Below are 25563 nucleotides of genomic sequence, written 5' to 3' on the forward strand. Positions count from 1 at the left end.
GCTGGAGAGATGGCTCAATGGTTAAAAGTACTAGCTGCTCTTTCTTTCCTTTTTTTTTTTTGATTTTTTTTGAGACAGAGCTTCTCTGTGTAACCACCCTACCTGTTCTGGAACTAGCTCTGTAGACCAGGCTGGCCTTGAACTCACAGAGATCTGCCTGTTTCTGCTTCCTGAGTGCTGGCAAAACTGAATCTTTAAAATTTTTTTTTTTGGTTTTTTGAGACAGGGTTTCTCTGTGAAACAGTTCTGGTTGTTCTGGAACTCACTTTGTAGATCAGACTGGCCTCAAACTCAAGAGTTCATGCCTGCCTCTGCCTCCCAAGTGCTGGGATTAATGGTGTGCACCACCACTGCCTGCTAGCTGCTCTTTCATAGGACCCAAATTCAGTTCCCAGCCTCCATGTGACAGCCCACAACTGTCTGTAACTCCAATTCTAAGGACTCTGGTACCCTCACACTGACACACATGCAAACAAAACACCAATACACATAAAATAAATAAAATCTTAAAAGAAATTATGCTAAATTATCTTGGGTACACAGCTTCGAGCATTCGTCATTCCTAACTGAGTCTTCATCTCAGAAAAGGCACACTCTCAAAACATTTTTAAAAATAACAACTGTGCGTTTGTGTGTGTGCATGTGGGGTCAGAGGACAATTCTGTGGAGTTGGTTCTCTCCTCCCACTTTCTTGTGTTTTGGGGACTGAACTTTGTTGTCAGGATTACAGGCAAACACCTTTCCCTGTTGAGTCACCTTGATCACCTTGCCCTGGCTTTAAAAATATAATAATGTTGAAGTCTCAAAACTGACTATTTAATTCCAGCACTTGGGAGGCAGAGGCAGGAAGATCTGAGTTCAAGGTCAAACTGGTCTTAAGACTGAGTTCTAGTCCAGCCAGGGCTACATTGTGAGATCTTGTCTCAAACAAGTAAATAATATCCCCCTAACCCTCACAAGCAAAGAAATGAGACCCTCCAAACCATGAAAAGTCAGAGACAAACATTCTAAGGCAGCCTAATGTAGTACTAAAAGTCAGAGAATTACAACCAAAGAGCATATATCTAGATCCTTGGAGTTTCTTTGCAGAATGACAGACCACCATCCTATAGCTGAAATTTATCTGCCTACATCTTATAAGCTGAGTGGTAAGTAGCCTTACATAGAAAATTTTGCTGTAGATACAGATAGCTCAAAACCAAGGACTCAACTCTGATAGTTACAAAGCACTCAAGAGAAGATATCTGTAGTAAATAAAAAAAAAAATCAATTCTCTCTTAAGAAAAAATAGTGGAAGAGACTCATTCTTCCCAAAAGAAATCTAGAGTCTCTTAGTTATTATCTATCAAGCAAATAAAAATCAACAGGTAATAAAAGAAATTAACCAAATCCACTCTGGACACAGTTGACAGAACTGGTAGCTACTGTTTGGTAAATAGGTTTATTTACTGGGTAGTATCATCTTCTAGCCCGCGACACCCATGCAAATATTTATGTGCGGAGTACTGCAGTGGAAGCTGGCCACCTCTCACACTGCCTCAGGACACACTGCCCCCAGCACTGGCAGCAGCAGGCTGGAGAAGCTAAGCCACCCTCCCACGCTTGCTGCTGCCCTCTGCCAGTGTCATTAGCAATTCTGAACTGGTTAATTGCTGAAATCCCGGCCTTAAAACAGTGCTCGGTGAGAAGAGCAACGGCTGAAAAGATCATCTTAACGCGGGCTTCAGAATTAATCATGTGTAATACAGTCAGTGGCTTTCATCATAAATTTAACACACTTCAGCAAATCCGAATAGAGCTCAAAGTTTTCCTCTTTGCTTGTTTAAAGAAAACATGTACCAAAGCCACTTGTAGTTTAATCTGCACCTCAGAATTGCCCAAGGCAAAAACGATTAGACCACTCCTGCTATCTCTAAACAGCTGAACTCACAAAACAAAGGAACAGTGAATACAAATTTTCAGCAAATAAATGGGAATTCTAGATGTGAATGCAAGTCCATCAAGAGCTACTTAAACTGTTCTCTGAGCATGGGACTGAGAGGTGACAAGGGACTTACACATTGCAACTATCAGGCAGACAAGCTTGCTTTGCCTTTTCAATAGCGGGACACACGGGGCCCAAGAATCTATGTAGTCACTACCTGTAGAGCCATTAGGATGGGGAAAGGTGCCTAGCCTATGAAGGATCTATTAAGAAGACACTTCAGAACGATTTAGTTGCATCTCAGCGTACAATAAATGGTATCTACTATTAAATCCAATGATAGGTATGTTATCGTATTTGAAAGAAATAGACAATTATTTTATTATTATAACAGTTAATTTTAGGAGAAATAAATTTCCCAGAATGTTTGAAATCTCTAAGCAGCTTAAAAAGAAACATGGGTTCAGTAGGCTTCATGTTTCAATGAGTATGAAACAATTCCCATTTCTGGCACCCGGGGCCCGAGGAGGTGCCCGAATCCTAATAAACAAGGGGGGCCAAGGGCAGAGGACAGAGCGGGGTATTGAAAAAGCTACCTACCAGCCAAGATAAAGACAAACAGACCCTGGAGAAATGCCACTACTTGGCAGTATTCTCAAAACCAGTCTACATTTAGTTAGATGCTGATAAATTTACTTAAATATGAATTGAGGAGGGAAAACGATACCTTCTGGAATGAGGTGATATATCTAGTTACCTTATGTTTTAAATAAAAAGAAAATTCTAATACAATTCAAAAATGTACCATACTCAGCAAGGCACTCAGTACTCAATAATTATTTCCTCGGATGGATTTCTTCTTAGAGGTTATGCATTGCTAGTGCATCTACAGCAGTCAAGTCCCAGTCACTACAGAGGTAACTACGAATACACTCACTACTTCTTTGAGGGTCAAGCCTGAAACCACCAAGGATATTCCTTTATTGGCTCTTCCTCTTGAAGACATCAACTCTGGCTCTATCTCGCTCTCAGTTTCCACCACTGCAGTGTGAGCATGAGCAGCAGCCGGACTCGTCAAAGACTCGGAAACTTGACATTCGGATATTTTCTGTGCAGAATTTGAAGCAGATGTGGTGCACACACGAGCTGGCTCTTTAGGGGACTCAGATTCAGGGTCTCTACTAGAGAAAAGGCTGATTCCAGATTCCAGATATGGGGTTCCTTCTGCAAGGAAGAGAATTTTAATTGATGTGGCAATAAATGTAGAATTCAAGGTTCCAGTCTCTGGAAAGAACTAAAAAGACCCATTAAGATATGTTACGAGAACACGCTTCTCTAAATAATATGGCATTATTTGTTTGTTTGTTTTTTGAGACAGGGTTTCTCTGTGTAGTCCTAGCTGTCCTGGAAATTACTCTGTAGACCAGGCTGGCTTCAAACTAGAAGATACATCTGCCTCTGCCTCCTGAGTACTGGGATTAGAGCCGTGTACCACTATGCCTGGTTAATATGGCATTATTAGAAAAAAAGGAAAACAGAAACAACACAGGGCTGCAGAGATGGCTACTCTTCCGAAAGACTGAGGTTCAATTTCTAATACCCACATGGTAGCTTAAAATTGTTTCTAACTCTAGATCCAGGGTGTCCAATACCTTCTTCTGGCCTCTGTGGGAACCAGGCATGAAAGTGGTACACAGACAGACATGTAGGCCAAACACCTACACACATAAAATAAAAATAAATAAAACTTAAAAGCTGGCCAGGTGGTGGTGGTGCACACCTTTAATCCCAGAATTTATGGAGGCAGAGGCAGGAAAATCTCTATGAGCTCGAGGCCAGTCTGGTCTCCAGAGTGAGTTCCAAAGACAGCTAAGATTACACAGAGAATCCCTGTCTCGAAAAACTGGGGTGTGTGTGTGTGTAGGTTTAGTGATATGTACTGCAACTGTTCAGAATAGTGTAACTTTAGAAATTACTTAAATGTCCACTGAGATTGAGTAGGAGACTGAATCTGAGTTGTCAAGCTTGCTCAGACATCTCACTGGCCCACGCATTAGATTTTTTTTTTAAAGATTTATTTTATTATTTATTATGTATACAACATTCTGCCTCGATGTATGCCCGCACGCCAGAGCAGGGCGCCAGATCTTAGTACAGATGGTTGTGAGCCACCATGTGGTTGCTGGGAATTGAACTCAGGACCTCTGGAAGAGCAGCCAGTGCTCTTAACCTCTGAGCCATCTCTCCAGCCCCCCACACATTAGATTTTATGCTTTGAAAATAAATGTTGATATGCAAAGATGGTTCTAATGCATTAAAGATGATAGCTAAAAACATTCATTAATACATTTATTGATTTATTTGCTGTGTATGCATACTTATTAACACAGCTATTTATTTACTTACTTATATGCTGCAAGTGTGTGCACGTGATATAGAATTAAGGGGACAACTTGCAGGGCTTGGTTCTCTCCTCCCATCCTGTGGGCTCCACAGATTGAGCTCAGAAGCCATTAGACTTGATGGTAAGTAGCCCTGACCTGTAGTCAGACCTGGAGGCATAGTCCTATAACTAGCTACTCAAGGCCAAAGCAGGAGGATCACAAGTTCAAGGCTTATCAGACTACATAACAAGATTAAAAATATTTTATTTTAATCAATTAGTTGAAATAGGGTCTTATACACAGCCACTGTCGAAACTGGCCTTGAACTCTAGGTGAAGCAATCCTGCATTGGCTACTCAAGTAACTGAGACTACAGACAGACATGTACCACTACATCACATATTCTTAAAATAAAACTCTGAGTAAAATAACTAAAGACCTGGGCAGTGTTGGTGCACGCCTTTAATCCCAGCACTTGGGAGGCAGAGACAGGCGACCTCTGTGAGTTTGAGGCCAGACTGGTCTACAAAGCGAGTTTCCAGGGCAGGCTCCAAAGCTACAGAGAAACTGTCTCAAAAAAAACCCCCCAAAAACAAAACAAAACCAAACCAACAAACACAAAACAACCCCCCCAAACCCATTTCTCACTATATTAACCAGGCTGGCCTCGAGCTCAGAGAAGCTCCTGCCTCTACAGGTGTGTGCCACCATGTCCAGCTACAACAGCAATACTTTGTTATTAACTGGGTAGTAGTGAGGTAATTTTAAATACTTTTATATTTACTATTTTGTCCAGTTTGGGAACAAATAATATATAAGACTTCCATGAGGAAGGAAAAAAAAAGATTAAAATCATAGATAAACCATTACATTTTTCACTTGATCAACAGGAAGTACATCTGTGAAACACTTTAGAAAATGTCACTGATCAAGAATATAAGCTAGGCGGGCTGGAGAAATGGCTCAGCAGTTAAAAGCACTGGCTATTCTCACTGAGGACCTGGGTTTATTCCCAGAACCCACATGGCAGCTACAACTTTCTGTAATTCCAGTTCGAGGGTACCCATCACCCTCTTCTAGTCTCAGTAGGTACCAGGTAGGCACAAGGTGCACAGATAAACATGCACAAAATATACATATGCATAACATAAAGTAAATAAAAAAAGAGAAAGAAAAGAAAAAAGAAAAAGAATTAAGCAATGTAAGAACACAGTCAAACGCCACACCTGATACTAATAGTGTTTTTTATGATATTGTATTTTTGAAGATTAATTCTTTCTTGCCAGGTAGTGGTGGCACATAACTTTAATTCCAGCACTCAGGAGGCAGAAGCAGGCTATCTCTGTACTGGAGGCCAGCCTGGTCTACAGAGCGAGTTCCAGGACATCTAGAGCTGTAATGTAAAGAAACCTTGTTTTGAAAAACCTAACAAGCAAACAAAAACTTTAACTGATTAAAGCTCTGATTTACAAGTCATAAAAATACACCATTTATTGAGTGATTTATGAAACAAAAAAAGTCATTTATATTCATTAAAAATAGATGACTTCATGTTGTGACTTATTTTCCAGTAAAGAACAGACTTGTAACTTTATTCTAGGATCTTACAGTTCTAATATCTGAAACAAAAACATGTAGATGACCAACCAGACCCTATCATTTTCAAAACTATTAGTAATCCACTATGGACAGACTTACTGAAGGGACGCTAGCCCAGTCAAACATGAGGCTCTGGCAGGCCTTGTCCTTTTCCCCACTCCCTCTGCCTTGGGAACACAGTTAGATGACATTCCTAAAGCTAGCCACCAAGGTCTGTTCCCTTATTTGGCTACTTCCCCCTTCTGAGGCTGACTACCAAAGTCCAGCTCTCAAAGTACTTAAGTCCAGTAATCAGAAGCTCTGTTTGGTTCATGAATTAATATACACAATTAAAATTAAACACCTCACCCTAACATGGGCTTTTCGATTTTACCTTTATAAACCATTATTTGCCTATGTGCCACATCTGTCTCTTCGCCATCCAGAGGCATCCGTGACAAATATCCCTTCCCCTTTCTTCTTTACCCCTGAACCCTAGCTCATTCTAACACAGACTGCTCCTTTTTCTCCTCTTAAAATTATATCTGCAAGGTCATTTGCTGCCGTTTTCCAGCCTGAGTCAGAAAGCAGCCACTTTAACTTTCTTTCCTGCTGAATACAAGATCTCTCTGTAGAGCAGGTATTTGGGTGTGGTCTGTCCCCAGTCTGGGGTCCCAGAGGAACCCCACACTGCTCGGGGTCTCCTTCACTTACAGCTGTAATAATTTGCAAGTAAACTCAGATCGCAGCTCAAGTTATTTTTCAAAAGTGTACCTTGCACACAGGATACAGTGTGAAATAAAGTGTTTTTGCATTACCTTGATCTTGCCTTGTTAAGTTCTGTGGTTCACGTGACTTCTCTGTTTCAACAACCTGAAGGAGCTCCTCTTGAGACGGGCAGCTCCTGTTTTGAAGACTCCCAGAGCGGCTGTGTGCAGAGCACCTACGGCTTGCCAATGGAGATTTAAAAGGGGAAGGCCTGGAGAGATGGATGAAAGAAGGAAACCATCACCACCAATTCAGAAAGGCCCAATCCTAACTCCTTGGCAGCCAAAGCATAAGTGAAACATCTCACTGTCAGAGAAATAAGGAATGACCAGCAAAAAGGAGTGTACACGACAGCCCTGGAGCCTGGATTCATCTGCCTGCCAACGTGCCACTGCCGACATACGACCTCTCCCCTTCAGAGCCGTTTAAAGCTCGTCAGCACACCCCACCCCCGCCCCGAATTATCCACTGATGCTAATTCAGATTCTATACACCATCCCACTTGAGTCCAGATGCGTGTTAGGCCTCTTGTGGAGATAGAAAACTGAGCAATGCTGACATCACTTTATTTGTACCTAATTTGAAAAGAATTTATAGTATCAGCCCCCTGCATTTTCAGTGTCCAAAGTCATTCTGAAACAAGAGGCTGGGCTGGAGATGGCTCAGCAGTTAATGGCACTTTTTCTTTTTGCAGAGGACCTGGATTTGAGTCTCAGAACACACATGGTGGTTTACAACTGTCCATAACTTCAGTTCCCGGATGCACATAACAAATGTATGTCTACACATTTGAGCAAAACACTCACACATTAAAAGAGAGAGAGAGAGAGAGCGAGCGCGCCAGGTAGACTGAAAATCTGCCTGCTGATGTAGAAGCAGAAGAGCAGGAAATCAAGGTTGTCCTTGCTACGTAGTAAGTTCAAAGTCAGCCTCAAAACACATACAAAAATTGATGTAATTAATAAAATTTAAATAAAAGCCAACTACAGTGGTGGGCACATATTTCAGTGGTAAACACTTTGCTTAAAAGCACAGGAGGACCTGCCTTTGATCCCCACCATCACACCCCCAAGTCAACCATTACAACCATTAAACCTTAGTAACATGTGTGCCCAAGGAGTAGTTCCTCCAGTCTTTTGCGTCTTTATCATTTAGTATGCCAATGAGATAACTACTACTAAACATGGCTTTAGTGCTCAAGGAAGCAGGTCTTTTTCATTTTTTTTGTTAGAAGTATAATGCCCGCCTTAAAAATAACTCCTCAGTTTAAGTGCAGGGCCAGGAAAAGACAGCATTGCTAGATTACTGACAATCTGTTACCATTCCCCAAAGGAATACATAGACATAACGGGGATTCAGAAAACAAGAGCCCTTTGTTTCCTGGAGTGGTGAGGTGTTTGTCCTGATAGATTTAAGTATTTTTGAAAGCAAAAGCAGGGTGTGGTGGTACCTACCTGCAATTCCTGAATTCAGAAGCCTAACTTGACAGCCTTTTTTAAAAAAAATACAGTTTTTAGAAACAGTGATTTAAATATATATCATGAAATAATATTTTGAATATTTCCCAGAATAAATTGACAGACAGACTTTTTCTAGGAAGGCAAAAGGTCTTTCGCTTTGGGCAAGGTCTGCCCGGAGATGCTCATCACCAGCTTCCAGGCTTGCGTGGGCTTTAGTTCAGTTGGGTTATATTCTGACCTTTAAACAACAAGAAGCTCTGAGTGTTTACTTCTCCAGCTGTAGCTTAGGCCTTGTACATACTCAAAAGCCTATATCCAAATAAACAAAGCAATGTGACCCAGGGCTATTTAGTGTCTAATTGTGTAGACCTAGTGTTTGGAAGGCTGAAGGAGATCACTTCAAGTTTGAGGCAGCCCAGTCTACACAGGGAGTTTCAGCCAACAAAGGTGACCCTGTCTCAAAAAACAAAGCACTCTCAAAACAACAACAAAAAAGAAAGGAAAAAAAAAAACCAACCAACCCCAGGAAGGATGGAATAAACATATGCATAAGGGTAATGCAGAAGCCAGAAATTGACACTGAGTATCCAACTTGATTTTTCCTCTACCTTACTCCCGAGACAGGGTTTCTTAGGAGCCAACCAATTTAGATAAACTGACTGGTCAACAGCACTACAGTGTTTCCTGTCTCTGTGTCAACAGAGCTGTGATTACATGCCTGTGTTACTGTTCCTGGCATTTTTTATTTTTTGCACGTGGTTGTGCACACAGGTGTGTGTATATACTTGCTGGGTGGGTGAGTGTGGAGGCCAGAGGAGGTCTACCCGTCAGGAGCCTACCTCCATGGCTGTATACCCATCTCTCACTGCACCTAGGATCTGCCCGTCTCCCCTGCCCCAGGAATCCCAGCACAGGGTTGTAGGTATGAGCACCAAAAACAACTTTTAAGTGGGTTCTAGGGATTTGAACTAAGGTCCTTATGTTTGCATGGAAAACGCATTCTGACTGCCTCATCCCCCAGCCTCAGGAGTGGAAGGAAAGTTAACAGGAGTTCAGTCGCTCAGATGCCACAGACTGACATTTCTTACCTCCCCACTCTTGACTCTTTATTGTCACTGGCAGGACTGTCTGAAGGTTGTGGCTGGAACTTGTCAGCAGAAACATACACTGGATTCCGGCTTCCAGGATCCTCATTAATGTTCTTTGAAGTTAAAATCGCTTTAAATGGACAAGAAAAATCTATTTTACTTATTTGTTTTGATGGTCTTAATTTAGGTAAGGATATTGATTTTGTTTTAAAAGCAGCAATCTATGACAATCAAACTGGTTCTTTTTTCTTTTGTGTGTGTGACAGGACTCTCACGACTCTCCTGCCTCCATCTTCGCAGCAGATTTTACCGGCGTGTGCCAGCACACACGGCAGTGGCAGAACTGCACAGCCAAGGACAACACTGAACCTCATCATTGTGAACTGTACTGCTCAAGGGCAGGGTTCCAGCTGTGTGCCGGCACACCTGATTTCATGTACCAGATTGTTCCAAATGCTTCAAGCATGTCAGGCAGGCACTCTGCAACTGAACTATACTTCAAGCCCTCAAACTGGTATTTAAACAAACAGATAAAATTTTACTGATATAAGCAGTTCAACAAATGCCAGCACCAGGTAGAACGAAATAATCACAAAATAATAGCAAAATAGTAAGAATACAGGAAGGAGCATTAAGACTTGATAATGGAGTTCCTCAATCACCACAGGCTGAAAACAAAGCATGCTTTTTTTCTTTTTTGGCCCTGGATGATAAGAAAGCAAGAATATATAACGTGTTCTTATCTTGGAAGCAAACTGAATTATGCCCAAATCCCCTCTGCTAACAGCAAAGGAAAAGTACTAGAAAGAATAAGGCACATTTCCTCTTCCGACTTCCATCAAAGACTGCACAGATTCCAGGCTGAAATTTTAACATGCGCGCGTGTGTGTGTGGGGGGTGAGGGGGGCAGTAAAGAGTCAGATGCAATGACATTTTCAACTACTAAGAAACAAACACAACAAAAAACAAGCCCATAAGCAAAAGCACACTCACGAGCACACATACGCACACACACACATCCTTAAGGTACTGGTTGATAAAGTTGAATAATAGAATGAACTAATAATGAAAGGCATAGGAATGCAAAAATCATAACAGACCCACAGCAAAGCTCTAGCATGTGCCATTCCATTTGAGAAAATGACTCGAAGGAAAAAAAACAAACTCATTCTGGAGATCAGGCTGGCAGTAAACTTACAGAGATCTGCTTACCTCTGCCCTACAAGCCTGAAGAGCAGAAGAAATAGTTAAACATCAAAACAATTAATTGAAAATCAAATATCTTCCAAAACAAAACTGGAATCCAGGTGTGATAGTACACTTATTTTTCTTCTCTCTCTCTCTCTCTTTTTTTTTTTTTTTAAAGAACAGTTTCAAACCAGAAATGACTTTATTTTTTTTATTTTTTATTATATATACAACATTCTGTCTGTGTGTGTGTGTAGACCAGAAGAGGGCACCAGACCCCATTACAGATGGTTGTTAGCCACCATGTGGTTGCTGGGAATTGAACTCAGGACCTTTGGAAGAGCAGGCAATGCTCTTAACCTCTGAGCCATCTCTCCAGCCCNTATTATGTATACAATATTCTGTCTGTGTGTCTGCCTACAGGCCAGAAGAGGGCACCAGACCCTATTACAGATGGTTGTGAGCCACCATGTGGTTGCTGGGAATTGAACTCAGGACCTTTGGAAGAGCAGGCAATACTCTTAACCACTGAGCCATCTCTCCAGCCCCTCCAGCCCCTCTCTTTTTCTTTCTTGAGACAGTTTTCTCTGTAGCTTTGGAGCCTGACCTTAGCTCTTGTAGACTAGGCAGGCCTCAAACTCACAGAGATCTGCCTGCCTCTGCCTCCCCTGGGAATAAAGGCATGAGCCACCACTGCCCGGCTGATAGTACACTTTTATCCTAGCACTTAGTAGGAAGAGACAGGGGAATCTGTGTCCAGGCCAATCAAGGCTACAGTCAGAGATCTTTTCCCAAAAAGCGACCGACCACTTTTAAAACCAGCCTTTGGAAGAGGCAGGTGATCAGGCTTGGTGTCAGAGGCAGGAAGACACAGAGTGAGTTACTCCAGTTCAGTCAGGCAAAAAGCTGCTAAGAAAACCAAACAACCCCTCCCCCCCACAACACACAGACAAACAGGGAACATAAACCATTTATCTCAGCTAATACCAACTCATTCAGAATTCCCAGGGAAGGGCCTAGAATAACTGAACAAGTGTTTCAAGGAATAAACGTACTGTCAGCTAGAAAAGCTTGGATGTATCTGAAAATCACCTTTACCATAATGGGTCATGATCTTACATATGCTAATGTTTGCTTTCTGAATGACAGGGAACTGTGTGTGTGTGTGTGTGTGCGCACGCGTGCGCGCCTGTCTTGAAAGAAACAAATCTACAGAAAAGATAATTTATAATAAATATGTATAAATTTGTTCACAAATATTAGGCAGGCTGTGGAATAAACCTTAGACAAATAGGAAGATCTATGCAGAAGAGCAGGACACTGATTTTAAGAGGCTGGGGAAGAAGCTTTTATCACCCTTAAGAATCCTCCATCACAGGCTGGGGAAAAGGCTCAGGGATTAAAGCGCTTGCTATGTATACCACAGGCCCAAAGTTCGGATCCCCAAAATTCACATAAATGCCGTCTGGGCCCGACAGTCACATGTAATTCCAGCCTAGGAAGGCACAGACAAAGGACCCTCAGAGCAAGTTGTCTAGGGAGACTTGCCGTAACAGCAAGTTCTGGGGTTGACTGAGAGGCCCTGCTTCAAATGAGTGGCGTGCAGAGCAATGGAGACTTTGACACCGACTTCTGGCCTCCACACACCAATGTACATGTGTGCTCACACACATGCAAATATACAATGAAAATGAAGAAGGAAAAGCGAATACTAAATCTTAAAAATAAAATAAACTTAGGGGCTAGAGAGATGGCTCAGAATTTAGGAGTAACAGCTGCTCTTCTAGAAGGCCCATGTTCAATTCCCAGCACGCACATGGCAGCTAACAATCATCTTCAACTCCAGTTCCAAGGTGTGCACATGGTGCAGACAACATACCATAAGTATAACTTAAAAAAATTAATATATAAATTTAAAGAGTCACTAGCTAAAAGTAATGTATCAATGTTGTTTTTTCAGCTTTGAGAAAAGAATGACAATGGTCTAGGAATGTAACTTGGAAGAGTGCGTACCTAGCACTCATGAATCCCTGTGTTCGAGTCCCAGCACCGCATAAAACAAGCATGGTATTGCTCACCCACACATAATTTGAACACTTGGCTAGTCGTGGCAAGTGGTTCAGCAGTTCAAGCTTATTTACACAGTGGGTTTGAGATCAGCATGAGATATATGAGACCTGTCTCAAAAAAGAGAGGAAGGGTTTGCTGTGGTCTTGTGCCCTGTCACTTATATTGTATTGTTTTCTGGGAAGAGGAAAGGCTGAGACTGCAGTCCTGACCCAGACAGAGAGGAAGCAAGATGAGAATGGATCACTGATACAAGGTACCAAGCTGAGTGGTCAACAGACAAGAATTATGGGTTAATGTAAGTTATAAGAGTTAATAAGAAAGCCTGAGCTAATAGGCCAATCAGTTTATAATTATTGTAGACCTCTGTATGTTTCTTTGGGAGTGAATGGCTGCAGGACAGGGCGGGACAGAAACCTGTCAACAGGCCTGGCTGGAGTGTTAAGAGTGCTTGCTGTGTGACCATCGAGACCTATGTTACATGCTCGGTGTAGTCTCATGTGGACCTCTTACCCCAGTGCTGGTGGTAAGGGTTGGGGGTGCAAAAACACAAGGTTTGCTGGGCTTTGCTGGCTGCCAGCCTAGCCAAAAAGAATGCAAACTACAAATGTAGGGAAAGACCCTACCTCAAAGAAGAGGACACCCATGTGTGCACACCAGCACACATACATGCACATACACTATACACACACAGCACATTCACCAAACAAACAAATGATTACAGTTAACATTAAGGAAACACCAGAAACAAACTGAACTGGTGCAAGGAGCCTCTGGGAATCCCCCATATTATCACTGTACCTCTTCGTAGCCTGCTTACCCCTCGTGCTTGAGTCTATATTAAAAGTATCTATGTAGTTCTGTCCTAGATCCTAAAGCTTGCTATGTAGACCAGGCTGGGCTTGAACTCAGAGACCCTCCTGCATCTGCCTCTCTGAGTGCTATGATTAAAGGTGCGTACTATCAGGCCCTGACTAAATATTTTTAAAAGGAAAAAGAAGTCAATTTTTTAATGTTTCAGCCTAAGGAGAGAAAGGCTCAAAACTAGAGTTGGCACAGACAGTGAAGCATTTTAGAAAGGAGCCACAAAGAAACATTTTTATTCTTTTCACAAAGAAACATTCTATGGATATTCAGTAGGGGAGGGGAGAGAAACAAACTAACATGTATGCCAAATAGGAGGCAGTAGGGTTAGGCAGATACTGACAGTTCTTATCTTGTGCTTCAGAACTGAAAGTCTCGTCTATTTTCACAATAAGACAGTGACAGTACCCCAGAGATAACTGTACTGGGGACGGGACTCTGGGCTTCATTATCTGGTGATGAACTAAATGAAGATGCAGTTACAAAGAAAGTATTTAAGGAAATACATTTTGAAGCAGTGCCATAGCAACAGAGTTCCCAGCTTCCCTTGCATGAGTGACTGCTTCTATCCGAACATAAAAATATTACAAGGCACAAGTGGAAAGAAAGGTCACTATACTGAATAATGAATAGACGAGGCCCTAGGAAGTCAAAGGAAGGGCCTTTGGGCCCCCAGAGGACCGTGGAGGAAGTGCTGGAGGAGGAACTCGGCACCAAGTCAGGTGGGAAGCTAAAACTCTGGAGGGTTCCTAAGCACCAACTCCTCCTGTGGGTGTCCTACCGGACACACAGATTCTCTAAAAGAAAACTTCCTGACGCCTGGTCCCTCTCACCACACCCCAAGAGCTGGGATGATAAACAGGCTCCAGCAAAGCCTGCTCTCCAACTGAAAACTCAAGGTGCAGCTCCTGAAAGAGATCTCTTCCTAGAAATGAGAAAACACATGAAATAGGTCTTTGCTTTGTGATCTAGCACTATAAGGAGTATATCTCAATGGTTCCTTCTCACGGCTTTCTGAAATTACGGGCTATGTACTACCAACAACAATTAAGGACAAGAACTGTTTCTATTTCCCACGGGGTCTCCATGGCATCTCCCTGTAGACATGAATGAATCTTGGGTCCCTTTGAAGGGAAAGTCACTTGTGAGAAAAGCTAGAAACAAGTCTCCCAATCACTCACAGAGGCGCTCAGGAAGTATGTGCTGAGCAAAGACCACACAATCTCATCCTCACCTTCTGAAGGAAACGGCTATGGAAGAGAAAATTTTTGCTTGTGGTACTGGCATTTGTTCGGTGTCACAAACCTGTTCCTGACATGTTTTGTTCTGGATTTGGCGGGTCTTCGGGAGCAAGAAGGTCAGCTATGAGGGACGGGGAGTAGTCAGAAGGTTGGTTCCCTTGCTGCTCTAGCACAGCTTCCAGGTGGGCCATTTCCTGTTGCAGCTTTATCAGGTTATCCGTCATGGTAGCCCTCTGCTGTAAAACCAAAGAACACCAAGAGTCACAGACTTTAAAAAAGAGATACCATAAAGTAAAAACTGTCACACCAATTAATTTCAGCACAAGAATTGAAATCACCCAGTATGGAGTTATAGGTTCTGACTGAATACCTCTTAATCCAACTAGACTCAAGTGGTCAATGACCTTGAAATTATTTCAAAATACTGGAGGAGGGTGCATCCTCCAACTCTCCCAAAGAGACTTGCTTCATTGTAGCTCAGTATTTTCTTTTAAAGATGAAATAAAACAGAAAACAAAACAAAAAACAGTAACAGTACTTTAGGCTTAAAATTTGCAAGACTGTTAACATATTACATAAGCTATGCTTCAAAGATTTGATATTGTGCCGTGTGGTGGTGGCGGCACATGCCTTTAATCCCAGTACTTGAGAGGCAGAGACAGGAGGATCTCTGTGAGTTCGAGGCCCGCCTTATCTACAGAGTGATTTCCAGGACAGCCACAGCCACACAGAGAAACTCTGTCTCAAAACAAAAACAAACAAATAAAAATTATGTATACAGATATTTGGCCTGCATATGTATACCTGGAACTCTCGGAGGTCACAAGAAGGCACTGTACCCACTAGGAGAGGAGTTGTGAGCCATCATACGGGACTTTTGTAAGAGCAGCAAGTGTTCATAACTGCAGAGTCATCTCTCCAGCTCCTGATTTGTTTATTATTTTACTTTTAAAAGACTTGTAGCTGAGAGTAGAGGTTTTTTTGTTTTTAAATGGACAAAGTGTTGAATAATCTCCTAGGGCATCCTAGAAAGCTTGTAACAACAGTTACTATTTTTTTCTTGTCGGGTGTGGCCACCTCCCTCCACCCCTCCCAACAGCCTGGTCTACATAAGGAGTTTCAGGCTAGCCAGGGCTACACAGTGAGACCTTGTCACAAACAATTTAGCAAGTCTAAGGTATTTGACAAGCAAAGAACAGAGGCATATAAGGAAATTTCTAAAATACATGTTTCTTCACGACTTCTAAAAAGAATGTTGATGCTGTTTTTCAGTTTAGGGAGACAGAATCTGTGTCACCTTCTGTCCCTTTCTTCTGACCCTCGAAAATGTCTTTGCTCTTCATTAAAAACAAGCCACTTTCCTAATCTACACAAAATTCACAGTTCTCAAGAGGATTTCACGACCACCCGAATTGTATCTCCAGCTTCACAAGGTTCCCACTGCTACTGAGACTGCACTGCTGTCAACATCTGCAGTGATGCGCATGCCACCACGTGGTACCCATGAGTACTGACATCACAGACGGCAGACCAATGCTTTAAAAGCTGACTAGTCTGCACCCACTACCCCATCTAACCTCCAAATGGCCATTAAACACACCAGAAGATCAGAAGAAGCAGCAACTGGAGCACCGGGGCAGTGACTTTCTTTTGGGTTTTCCCATAGGAAGGAAACATAACTTAGACAAATTCTACTATAGGCAATTGCTCAACTGCATGAGGAAGCACAGTCAGACAGGTGACCAAGTCTGCTTGATTCGAATTCTGAAATAGTTCTTAAAAGAGCTCTCTTCTCTGGTTCCAGGACTGGTACCAAAGCTACAGAGAAACTCTGTCTCAAAAATCCAAAAAGGAGGGCTGGAGAGATGGCTCAGTGGTTAAGAGCACTGGCTGCTCTTCCAGAGGTTCTGAGTTCAATTCCCAGCAACCACAAGGTGGCTCACAACCATCTGTAATGAGATCTGGTGCCCTCTTCTGGTGTGAGGGCATACATGGAGGCAGAATGTTGTATACATAAGAAATAAATAAATCTTAAAAAAAAAAAAATCCAAAAAGGAAAAAAAAAAAGAGCTCTTCTTCAGTTCTATTCTCATAGCCTCACACTTTAACAGTTGTGATACAGCCTAAGTTCCCTAAAAGGCACGCTTATGAAGTCTCCTTTTTCCAAAAGGGACTTAAGTGGCATAATACACTTCAGGTAAGAAGTTAGTATTTTTGGACATTAAGAACTTTACTGTCCTCAGGACAAAGTTCAAATTCCTAAACAAGCCATCCAAAACTCCACTCACACCTTGATCTTATGCTATTATCCCCAGCATTTCCTGTTTTCTAGAGACAAGGGAGCAGTCAGCGATCCTTAAACATTCAAGGCTTCTGGGTCTTTGCCTCAGTTGCTGCCTCTTTCAAAGCCCAGCTTAGAAGACTGTCTATCAGGTAAACAGTTTGCCTCGTGACTTGGCTCGGGCTGCCAATGCATCGGTATACTCAGGGGAACACACAACTTTCTTGATGGGAGGAATCGTCCCTTGTTTATTTTGTTTGTTTTTAAGATAGGCCTATGATTCTCAGGCTAGCGATACTAAGGCTATGGGTGTACAAGTGTGCAACGCCACCCCTGACCCCACTGCCTAGGAGAGAGTAAGTTCTTAGCAAATAGTTACCGCAGAAAGGAATGAATGGATGAATTAGTCTTTGGGGTAACAAAAGGTGGTGGGGAGTGGGGTCGGGGGGTGGGAGCTGGCAAGATTGTTCAAGCCTAAGGACTTGAGTTCCATTCCCGGGACCTGTTATGGTGGGAGGAGACAAATCTTGCATCTTCGCCTGCCTGCTGTGGAATATGCATACATACGCACAAATAAGCATCAAAAAGGTACATTAATGATGTCAAATTAGGCATTATCTATCATCTGTGACTCCTCAGTTCTATATAAACAGAGGGCAAAGACCCCAGTTCAATCATTTTGCTCCTCTGTGCCAGTCCAGATTAAAGTTACCTGTTTTGAATAGTTACTTGATAAAAAAAAACTATAAAAAATGAATCCTGAACAAACAATAAACATATTTCTGGGAATAAGATCAAAGGTACAAGAAACAACACAGTGGTGTATTGAATGTCAAATACAATACAGTATGGCTAAGACAGATGGGATAAAATCCTGGAACCTAAAAAACAAACTGCCAAGGGACAGAATTAGGTGACAGACATACTGACAGAGCCCACAATCTAAATCCAGAAAGGATCAGAGGAATTGAACACAGAAGACCTCCTAAGTCTTTCAATCATTCACTATGGCAATCTTGCAAAAGTAGAGAATTTGGGTGATAAAAAAGGCACAAAATGGACAGTTGTCTCAATGGTTTCTTCCCAACTCCCACAGGCTTCAGGCCTAGGATTCACTCTGCATGGAAAATGTCTCTAGGAGCCAAGTCCTCTCCATTTGTTAAGCTCACAGCAATGCCTAGAGTTAAAAGACTTAAATGCTGGACACCACCTAGCATTGGCAAAGGTACAGGAAAGTGGGAACTCCAAATACTACAGAAACTAGAAGAAGCACAGGCTGACATATTCCCTCTAACGAAAAGCATAACACTATGTGTCATACATCAAAATCAGAGATGTGGTAATATCTAGCAATCAGGATGTCTACTAGAGCGCTGTGACGAATAGCAATGGTGCCATTTTGCCCAGAACCCTTAATAGGCAGCAAAGGGGCAAATCTATCATTATGCACTCAAACAACAGAAAGCTATACAGCTAACTAAGAAGATGTCAGATGTGTTGGTGAACTCGTTACTCCAGCATTCAGGATGCAGAGGCAGGAAGATCTCAAGTTCAAATCAGCCTTAGATAGCAAAGTGAGACACTGTCTTCTACACAATTCCCGCACAATTAATAAAATGAGATTAAAAAGTCACAAACAAATTTTAACGATACAATAAAAGGTAAATCACAATATAAGTGTATAGAACATTATTAAATGGGTTCTTTGATTTTGGAACTCAGAGATTCCACTTGCCTCTGCTTCTGGAGTGCTGGGACTAATGGGGTGTTACCATATCTGGCTCCTTTTCTGAGTTTTTGAAGACAACAAAAATGTCTTTAGGAATACTATGAATTCTCAGTTTCATTTAATTTAATACTTTTTAGGAAAAGAAGAAAAATTACATGCTAGCAGCTAAAGCACATTTATGCTTTAGGAGAGAAACAAAAGCTACAACAGGATGATTCAAAAGGTTCCAAATAACTCCATTTTAACAATGTACCTACTGGACCAGTGAGTTGGCTCAGAACATAAAAGCACTTGCCACCACACATGTGGGCCTCATTTGATTATCAGAAGCAGTTTCCAGACAGTGTCACCTGACCTCCATATTTGCCCTGGTGGTAGACACACCCACACACATACAAACAAATAAATGTTAGTAAAAAGGAAAAAGAATGAGCCAATTACAATTTAAGGAAGATAAGCAAATCAACTAAAACCATACAGTCAGGGACAGAGAACTCTGAGCAGTACTCATGCCAGAACTAACAGATATTCTGCATTAGACCCCGAGTAGGAATACGGAGGGAACCTCAAGAAGCTGCCCAGCTAGTAACGAATGAGAGACCCTGATGAATCTAAGGCTAGGATATAAGCTTAGAAAATTTTGGTGTCACTTTTACTATATGAAAACTAGGCGACAGGAGCTAGGTCTGGCTGTGAGAAATATAATTAATGTTCTTTCAAAGAGACTGTACTGCCTAAGGTACAGAAGCATTCACACAACCGAATGATGAAGATTTAATAAAGCTGCTACCCTATACAAATGTCACCAGTCCCATACCAGGTTGAGGAATGAATATCATGGAGGCTCTTTTCTAATGAGGAGGAGATGACGTATTATCATCACCAAGCAACTAGACTACAAAAGACGAAAATAACAAGAAATATCCACAGCACAGTGAAAGACAGTCCTGTAGGTTTCAAATTGGTTGAGAATAAATATATCCTTTTTGATACAATATTGCTTTCATATAACTTTGTTATGGGGTAAGTAGGTTTTAAGAACTGGCTTATTTAGCCGGGCAATGGTGGCACATTCCTTTAATCCCAGCACTTGGAAGGCAGAGGCAAGGGATCTTTGTGAGTTCAAGGACAGTGTGGTCCACAGAGTTCTAGGATAGTCAGGGCTACACATAGAAATACTGTCTTGGGGTAGGGGGGAAATCTTTAAAGTTAGCATTCAGTGTTCTACAGTGAGTCAGATGGTATCAAAGCTATAAAAGATATTCCACCAGGGTACTTCACGAACAAATGTTAGGCCATGAATCCAGAGCTGACGTTAGCAGGTCTAAGAATGTAGGATTCATTCTACCATGTACAGAGGACATCACCAACTTACGAATGCTTTTACCTGTGTGGTTAAAATATCACTCTGTGAGCAGTCTTCAGAGAGGTTCGTTTCACTCTCGTATCCAGATGCAGCTTCACCTACTGACAAGAACATGAGCCTCAGATGGAAAGCAACCATGACCTCTGTGCCCTGCGCTACCTGCCCCTTTCCTTTTCACAGCACTCGCCACACTTTCAGGTTACCTAAAGGTCTAAACTTGGGACGCTGGATTTCCTTTCAGAACTCCTACAACAGGCTGGGTGTGGTGACGAGTGCTTTTATTCGGGGATTTTGGGAGGCAAAGGCAGGCAGATCTCTGATCCAGGCCAGCCAAGGCTACGTAGAGAAATCACGTCTTAAAAAACCACAAACAGCCGGGCGGCGGTGGCGCACGCCTTTAATCCCAGCACTCGGAAGGCAGAGGCAGGCTGATCTCTGTGAGTTCGAGGCCAGCCTGGTCTACAAAGAGCTAGTTCCAGGACAGGAACCAAAAAGCTACGGAGAAACCCTGTCTCGAAAAAAAACCAAAAAAAAAAAAAAAAAAAAAAAAAAACCACCCCACAAACAAATTGGAAAAAATTCCGCAATAAAAATCAGAAGCAATTAGGTCATCCAAGTTCATACTATCAGACATTCTGGCTGCATGAAAGCATTTTTAAAAGATTTTATTTTTATGATTTTTAATTATGTATATATGTTGTGTGTCTGTGTAGGTTACTTATATATGAACATAGCAGGTACCTATGGAAGCCAGAAGCATTAGATTCCCCACTAGAGCTGGAGTTACAGGTAGTTATGAGTCACCTGACATGAATGCTGGGAACCAAACTTAGGTTTATTGCAAGAGAGGATCTATAATTTCCTCCTTCATTTATGTTTATTGTATGTGCATTGGTGTTTTGCCTGCATGTATGTCTATATGAGGGTACTGGATCCTCTGGAATGGAAGTGACAGACAACTGTGAGCTGCCATGTGGCTGCTGGGAACTGAACTTGGGTCCTCTGGAAAGAAAAACCAGTACTCTTTAACATCTGAGACATCTCCCAGGGCCCCCACCCCCCAAGAGTGTCTATTCTTAAACACCCCTGTCTCTACAGGCCCAGGAAAGACTTTTGACTTTTAAAGAAAAGAACTATCGGAAGATCATCTTTCAAGTTTAAGCAGCAGTTAATGTAACTGTACTTGGAAACTCATGTATTCCAAAGAGACATGAACATTTAGCTCACTTCCATAGACTGGTGCAAACAAAACTACCTGAATCTGGGATTATAATATCCTCTTCTTGGTCATCATCGTCTAGGCACGTTCCCATGTCCTCGTCATCTGAAATCAGTTCCTTGTCACTTCGGAAATCCTCCTCGTCCTCGGACTGGCGACGCGTTTGTTTGGAAGGAGGATTAGACAAGGGATCCTGGGAGGCTGCGTTCGCAGCTGAGTCCTGGACCACAGTGTGCTGGGAAGAGAACAAGCTGCCAGACCACTTGGCATCCTCACTAAGGTGATGCTCCTGAGACGCCTCTACCAGGATCACCTCACTATCGTTACTGTAGTCGCTGACGCCACGCTTCAGTGTTGCCTGGGTCCCCGCTGCTTTCTCTGACAGCTGGGTCATAACACTGCCAGGTCTGGTTCTGGTAAGCTCAGGTGTATTGCTTACTCTGCCAAGTAAGTGCTGGAAGCAGGGGAGATCTTCCTCCTCGGAAGACTCAGACTGGCTCTCTTCTGAGGACTCTAACCTCCTAGGCCCCCTGCGGAGACTCCGAGCCAGCGAGGCGTGGTTTAAAGGGCTGGGGCTCCTACTGAACTCTCTTCTCTGGACACTCCCGTTAAAAACAGCGGACTTCTCCATTATGTCACCATCACCGAAGCTAGTATTTCCCTGTATTTCAACATCATCCAGCAGGTCATCAGGTGTCTCCGAACAAACTTGAAAAATATGACCACTCCCCATGGGTTGTTCGGGCTTATCTGAGAACAGACACGGTGAGAAGTCTGCACCAACAGCCTCACCTTTCTGTTTTTTTATTTCAAGATATTTATAATCACCCACAGGAAAACTTGGTTTACAGACTCCAGGATGCATAAGACCTAACGAGAGCACAGTATTTGACTCTCTGTTTCTACCTCGTTGTCCTTGGAAGTTTTCACCGCTGGAAGATACTTCATTAATACTGCCTGAGTCGGCGTCCTGACAAGCGTCTTTTCTGTTCTGGCTAATTGTGTGCACTGTACTTTGAACAACAGTCTCATTTCCTATTGCCTTTTCAGTCGACAATGGATGTTTCTCAAAATGTTTCTCTGACAGGATTTTCCGATTGTCAGTTTTTAAGGAGGATGTGATGGGAGAGACTGACTGCTTAAGATGGGAGTTTTGTGGAATTCCAGGGTTACCTGAAGTGCTGAGATCATTTTCATGGCTTCTGTACTGAGATGAGGGACAAAGCCTGGACACACCAGCACAGGCTGGATCAGTGCCTGGCTTACCTTCCTGATGAAGCAGAGGTAAACCTACTGCGGCAGTCCCTGCCCGTACATGGCCGGTTTCAGACTCTTTGTGTCCCTGCTTTTCTTTGTTTTGTTCACTTTCAGAAGTCACTTTTGGACTCACTTCCCTTAAGGACACAGAGGAAGCACGAGCTGTTACATACTCTTTTTGGGGATCTCCTGGGTTTGAAAATAACGCAAATGACTGGCGCTTTGAAACCTGAAATGTATTCTGTAAATACTGAGTATCAAGTTCACTCTCCTCTGTTTCTGCTGTCCCCTCAGTGTGGCTACTTTTGTGTTTTGGTGGATACTTGAAGCACACTGTGCCACTTCCGGCATCTTTGGAACCATGGACTGGTTCCTTGAGGTTTTCACTTGCTACAAACTGAGGCACACGCAGACTGGATCCTGTTTTTGCATATCCAGCAGTGTTGGCTTCTAATAACGACACGCTGCTCTGAGTGTCATAATCAGTGTCAGGGACTAGTGAAACACTGCTACTCTCGGCAGATCTCTCAGTGGGCAAACCTTGCCCTCCCCCCAGCACCAGCTCCTTCAGGTCTTTGGTACCGTCAGACACTTGGCTTGTCTCAGGTTTCCCTACTTCTTTTCCCTGAGGGTTAGGATCAACAGGTCCTTGAGCTATGTTTGTTAATTGTTGTTCTGGGTAAGCATCACTGGCCCTTCTCTTCTTTATTTGTTCATTTGGATCATTATTCTTCTTGGCATCTGCTGCAGGTTCTGTGTCCTCCATGAGTTGAGCCTTTCTAATGTGCCTAAGGGTGGAATTGTTTTTCTTTGTTTCTTCACTGCTGCTAAAACTATCAATTTGAAACTCAGCACAAGCAGGTGGACTTGGATTCCCACCAACTGGCTCAAGTGCAAGAACACATCTGGAGGAAGACTTCCTTCTCAGCCTGTTCTTAGGTGCTTTCGAACTGTGGGCATTTAATTCTAGCTCCAAATCGCTTATACTGTGGCTTATAGGTTTGGCTTTAGTTGTGAAAACAGACTCTCTTCCCAGTGATTTTATTGGATCAGCATTTTTCTCTGTATGAAGATTATTACCTTTTGCTCCGTTCTCTTGACCATTACTGATACTGCCCATCATTTGGCCATCTGGCTCCGTTTGGTCGGCTCCCTGAATTATATTTTCAGGAGTCTTTTGAGTAACTGTTAAATCTGCTTTCTTGATAAAATCCTCAGGATTAAGGCACGTAGTCCTCCTTTTACGTTTTAATTTATTTGTGAAGGGGTGCTCTTGTGTTGTCTGTGGTTCTGTAAATGTGCCTATAATTTCAGGTACATGGTTCAAGTGAGGGTGGCTTCCCTTTCTCTGATAGGTTTTCCTGAATATTTTGTCTTGGATATTATTCTCTACTGGTCTGGAGAAGTCTCTTTCACTTTTACACTTGAAAGCTCTGTGGGGATCAGTGGCCACTGAGTCCATTTCCTTTGAAGAACTGGAGCGTCCATCTTCGTCATGTGAAGCTTCTAACACAACAGCCACCTCAGCGTCTAAGCCGTGCCTCCTGTCAGATGTGCCGTCAGAAGTTAGCATTTCACCAGTTTTGGAAAACCACTCATTCACCTTCTGAATGCTGCTATTCAGCGCTATCCAAGGAACATCTTGGGTAGCTCTAGAATCCTCAGGGCACAGATTTTTCTGATTATTCCAGTTTTTCCTCTCACAGAGGGAATCAGCATTCAGCTCTACCTTTTTCTCAGCGCTGGGAATCTGCCTATCATTACATGTTTCTTTACTTTCAGCCCATCTGTTCCGTTGGCTCCTTGTGAAGCCAGACTGTTTGCTTTTATTATAGAATTCAGCCTTTTCTACATTCATTCTGTCTTCGGTGAGGAATAAACTGCTGTTCTCATGCTGTAATGAGCTGGCAAGAGTATCTGTGCCACATGGCTCCACATGGAAGTTTGAAACAGAAACACTCTGACATTTTTCTGGACGACTTTCAGTTGCATGATTCTCAATGGGGTTCACATCTTTATCACTGCACTGATGCTGTTCAGTATTTGTTACATCCTCACAAGCAGCTGAAATATATAAAATAACAAGGTACTTAAAAATGGAATTATCATGAGAAAATACACACACACTTAATACAACTTTGGAGTAGAAATGAATCCATTAACCCTACTTTTTAAAATTTTAGATTAAAAACATTGTAAGTGTATAAATGCTTTCCTTGCATGCGTGTATGCGCAGCACAAGCGTGCCTGGTGCTCAGAAGACAGAAGAGGGTTTCAGACTCCTGAAACTGGAGTTAGGAATGGTTGTCAACTACCATGTGGATGTCGGAAACCAAACCCAGGTCTTAAGGAAGAACAACAAATTCTCTTAACTGCTGAGCCATCTCTCCAGTCCCAATCCACTAGCTTTTTAAAATATTTGTTGTTGTTATTATTATTATTGGTTTTTCAAGACAGGTTTCTCTGAGTAGCCCTGGCTGTCCTGGAACTCACCTGCCTCTGCATCTGAGTGCTGGGATTAAAGGTGTGCCCTGCCATCACCCAGCTTCCACTGGCTTTAGCAAAGCTAACATCATAAACTACGAGTATACTGAATCTGTAGCTCACCCTCTTTTTTAAAATATTTATTTATTTATTATGTATACAATAAATATTCTGCCTGTGTATATGCCTGCAGGCCAGAAGAGGGCACCAGACCTCATTACAGATGGTTATGAGCCACCATGTGGTTGCCAGGAATTGAACTCAGGACCTTTGGAAGAGCAGGCAATGCTCTTAACCACTGTGCCATCTCTCCAGCCCCCTGTAGCTCACACTCTTTCAAGCTACCCCATTATGCAGTCTGATACTTTCCTAAACATGGAAATTAGATCACATCTCCTCTTCCCCTACTCTCTAAAGCTGAAGAAAAAAAAGGCGATTATTTGATCAACAGCCCTCAACTTTCTGTTCTGTTTGCAGACTGATGCACTCTACAGTTAAAACCTAGCTGACAGCTGGGTGTGGTACTCCATCACTGAGCAGGCTAAGGCAGGAAAAACGCTGGTAGATAGTTCAAGGCCAGCGTGAGCTGTAGTATGTTCGTTTCTAAATCAGTCAAAACAAAAAGAAACAAAAACCAGGTGGCAAAAATGAAATATATCAACTAA

At 42.5% G+C, this 25563-nt stretch overlaps 1 protein-coding gene across 8 annotated transcripts in view; it reads right to left on the reverse strand.

Annotated features, from left to right (window-relative positions):
* Positions 1 to 25563, reverse strand: part of Brca1 (BRCA1 DNA repair associated) — a 72359-nt gene that overhangs the window by 16382 nt on the left and 30414 nt on the right. For 4 of the 8 annotated variants that reach the window (XM_050156471.1, XM_050156467.1, XM_050156468.1 and 1 more), the window contains 6 exons: positions 21194 to 24478; positions 19960 to 20039; positions 14627 to 14798; positions 9203 to 9332; positions 6705 to 6865; positions 2862 to 3148 (listed from right to left, as the gene is read on the reverse strand). In XM_050156471.1, the coding sequence (XP_050012428.1) occupies positions 2862 to 3148; positions 6705 to 6865; positions 9203 to 9332; positions 14627 to 14798; positions 19960 to 20039; positions 21194 to 24478 (4115 nt within the window). The remainder of the gene's footprint in view (positions 1 to 2861; positions 3149 to 6704; positions 6866 to 9202; positions 9333 to 14626; positions 14799 to 19959; positions 20040 to 21193; positions 24479 to 25563) is intronic. The other 4 variants (XM_050156475.1, XM_050156470.1, XM_050156472.1 and 1 more) reach the window with 3 other exon arrangements.

The sequence above is a fragment of the Alexandromys fortis genome, unplaced genomic scaffold (assembly GCF_014885135.2).
Source record: "Alexandromys fortis isolate MF-2015 unplaced genomic scaffold, M_Fortis_MF-2015_v1.1 scaffold_31, whole genome shotgun sequence".
Classification (NCBI taxonomy): Eukaryota; Metazoa; Chordata; class Mammalia; order Rodentia; family Cricetidae; genus Alexandromys; species Alexandromys fortis.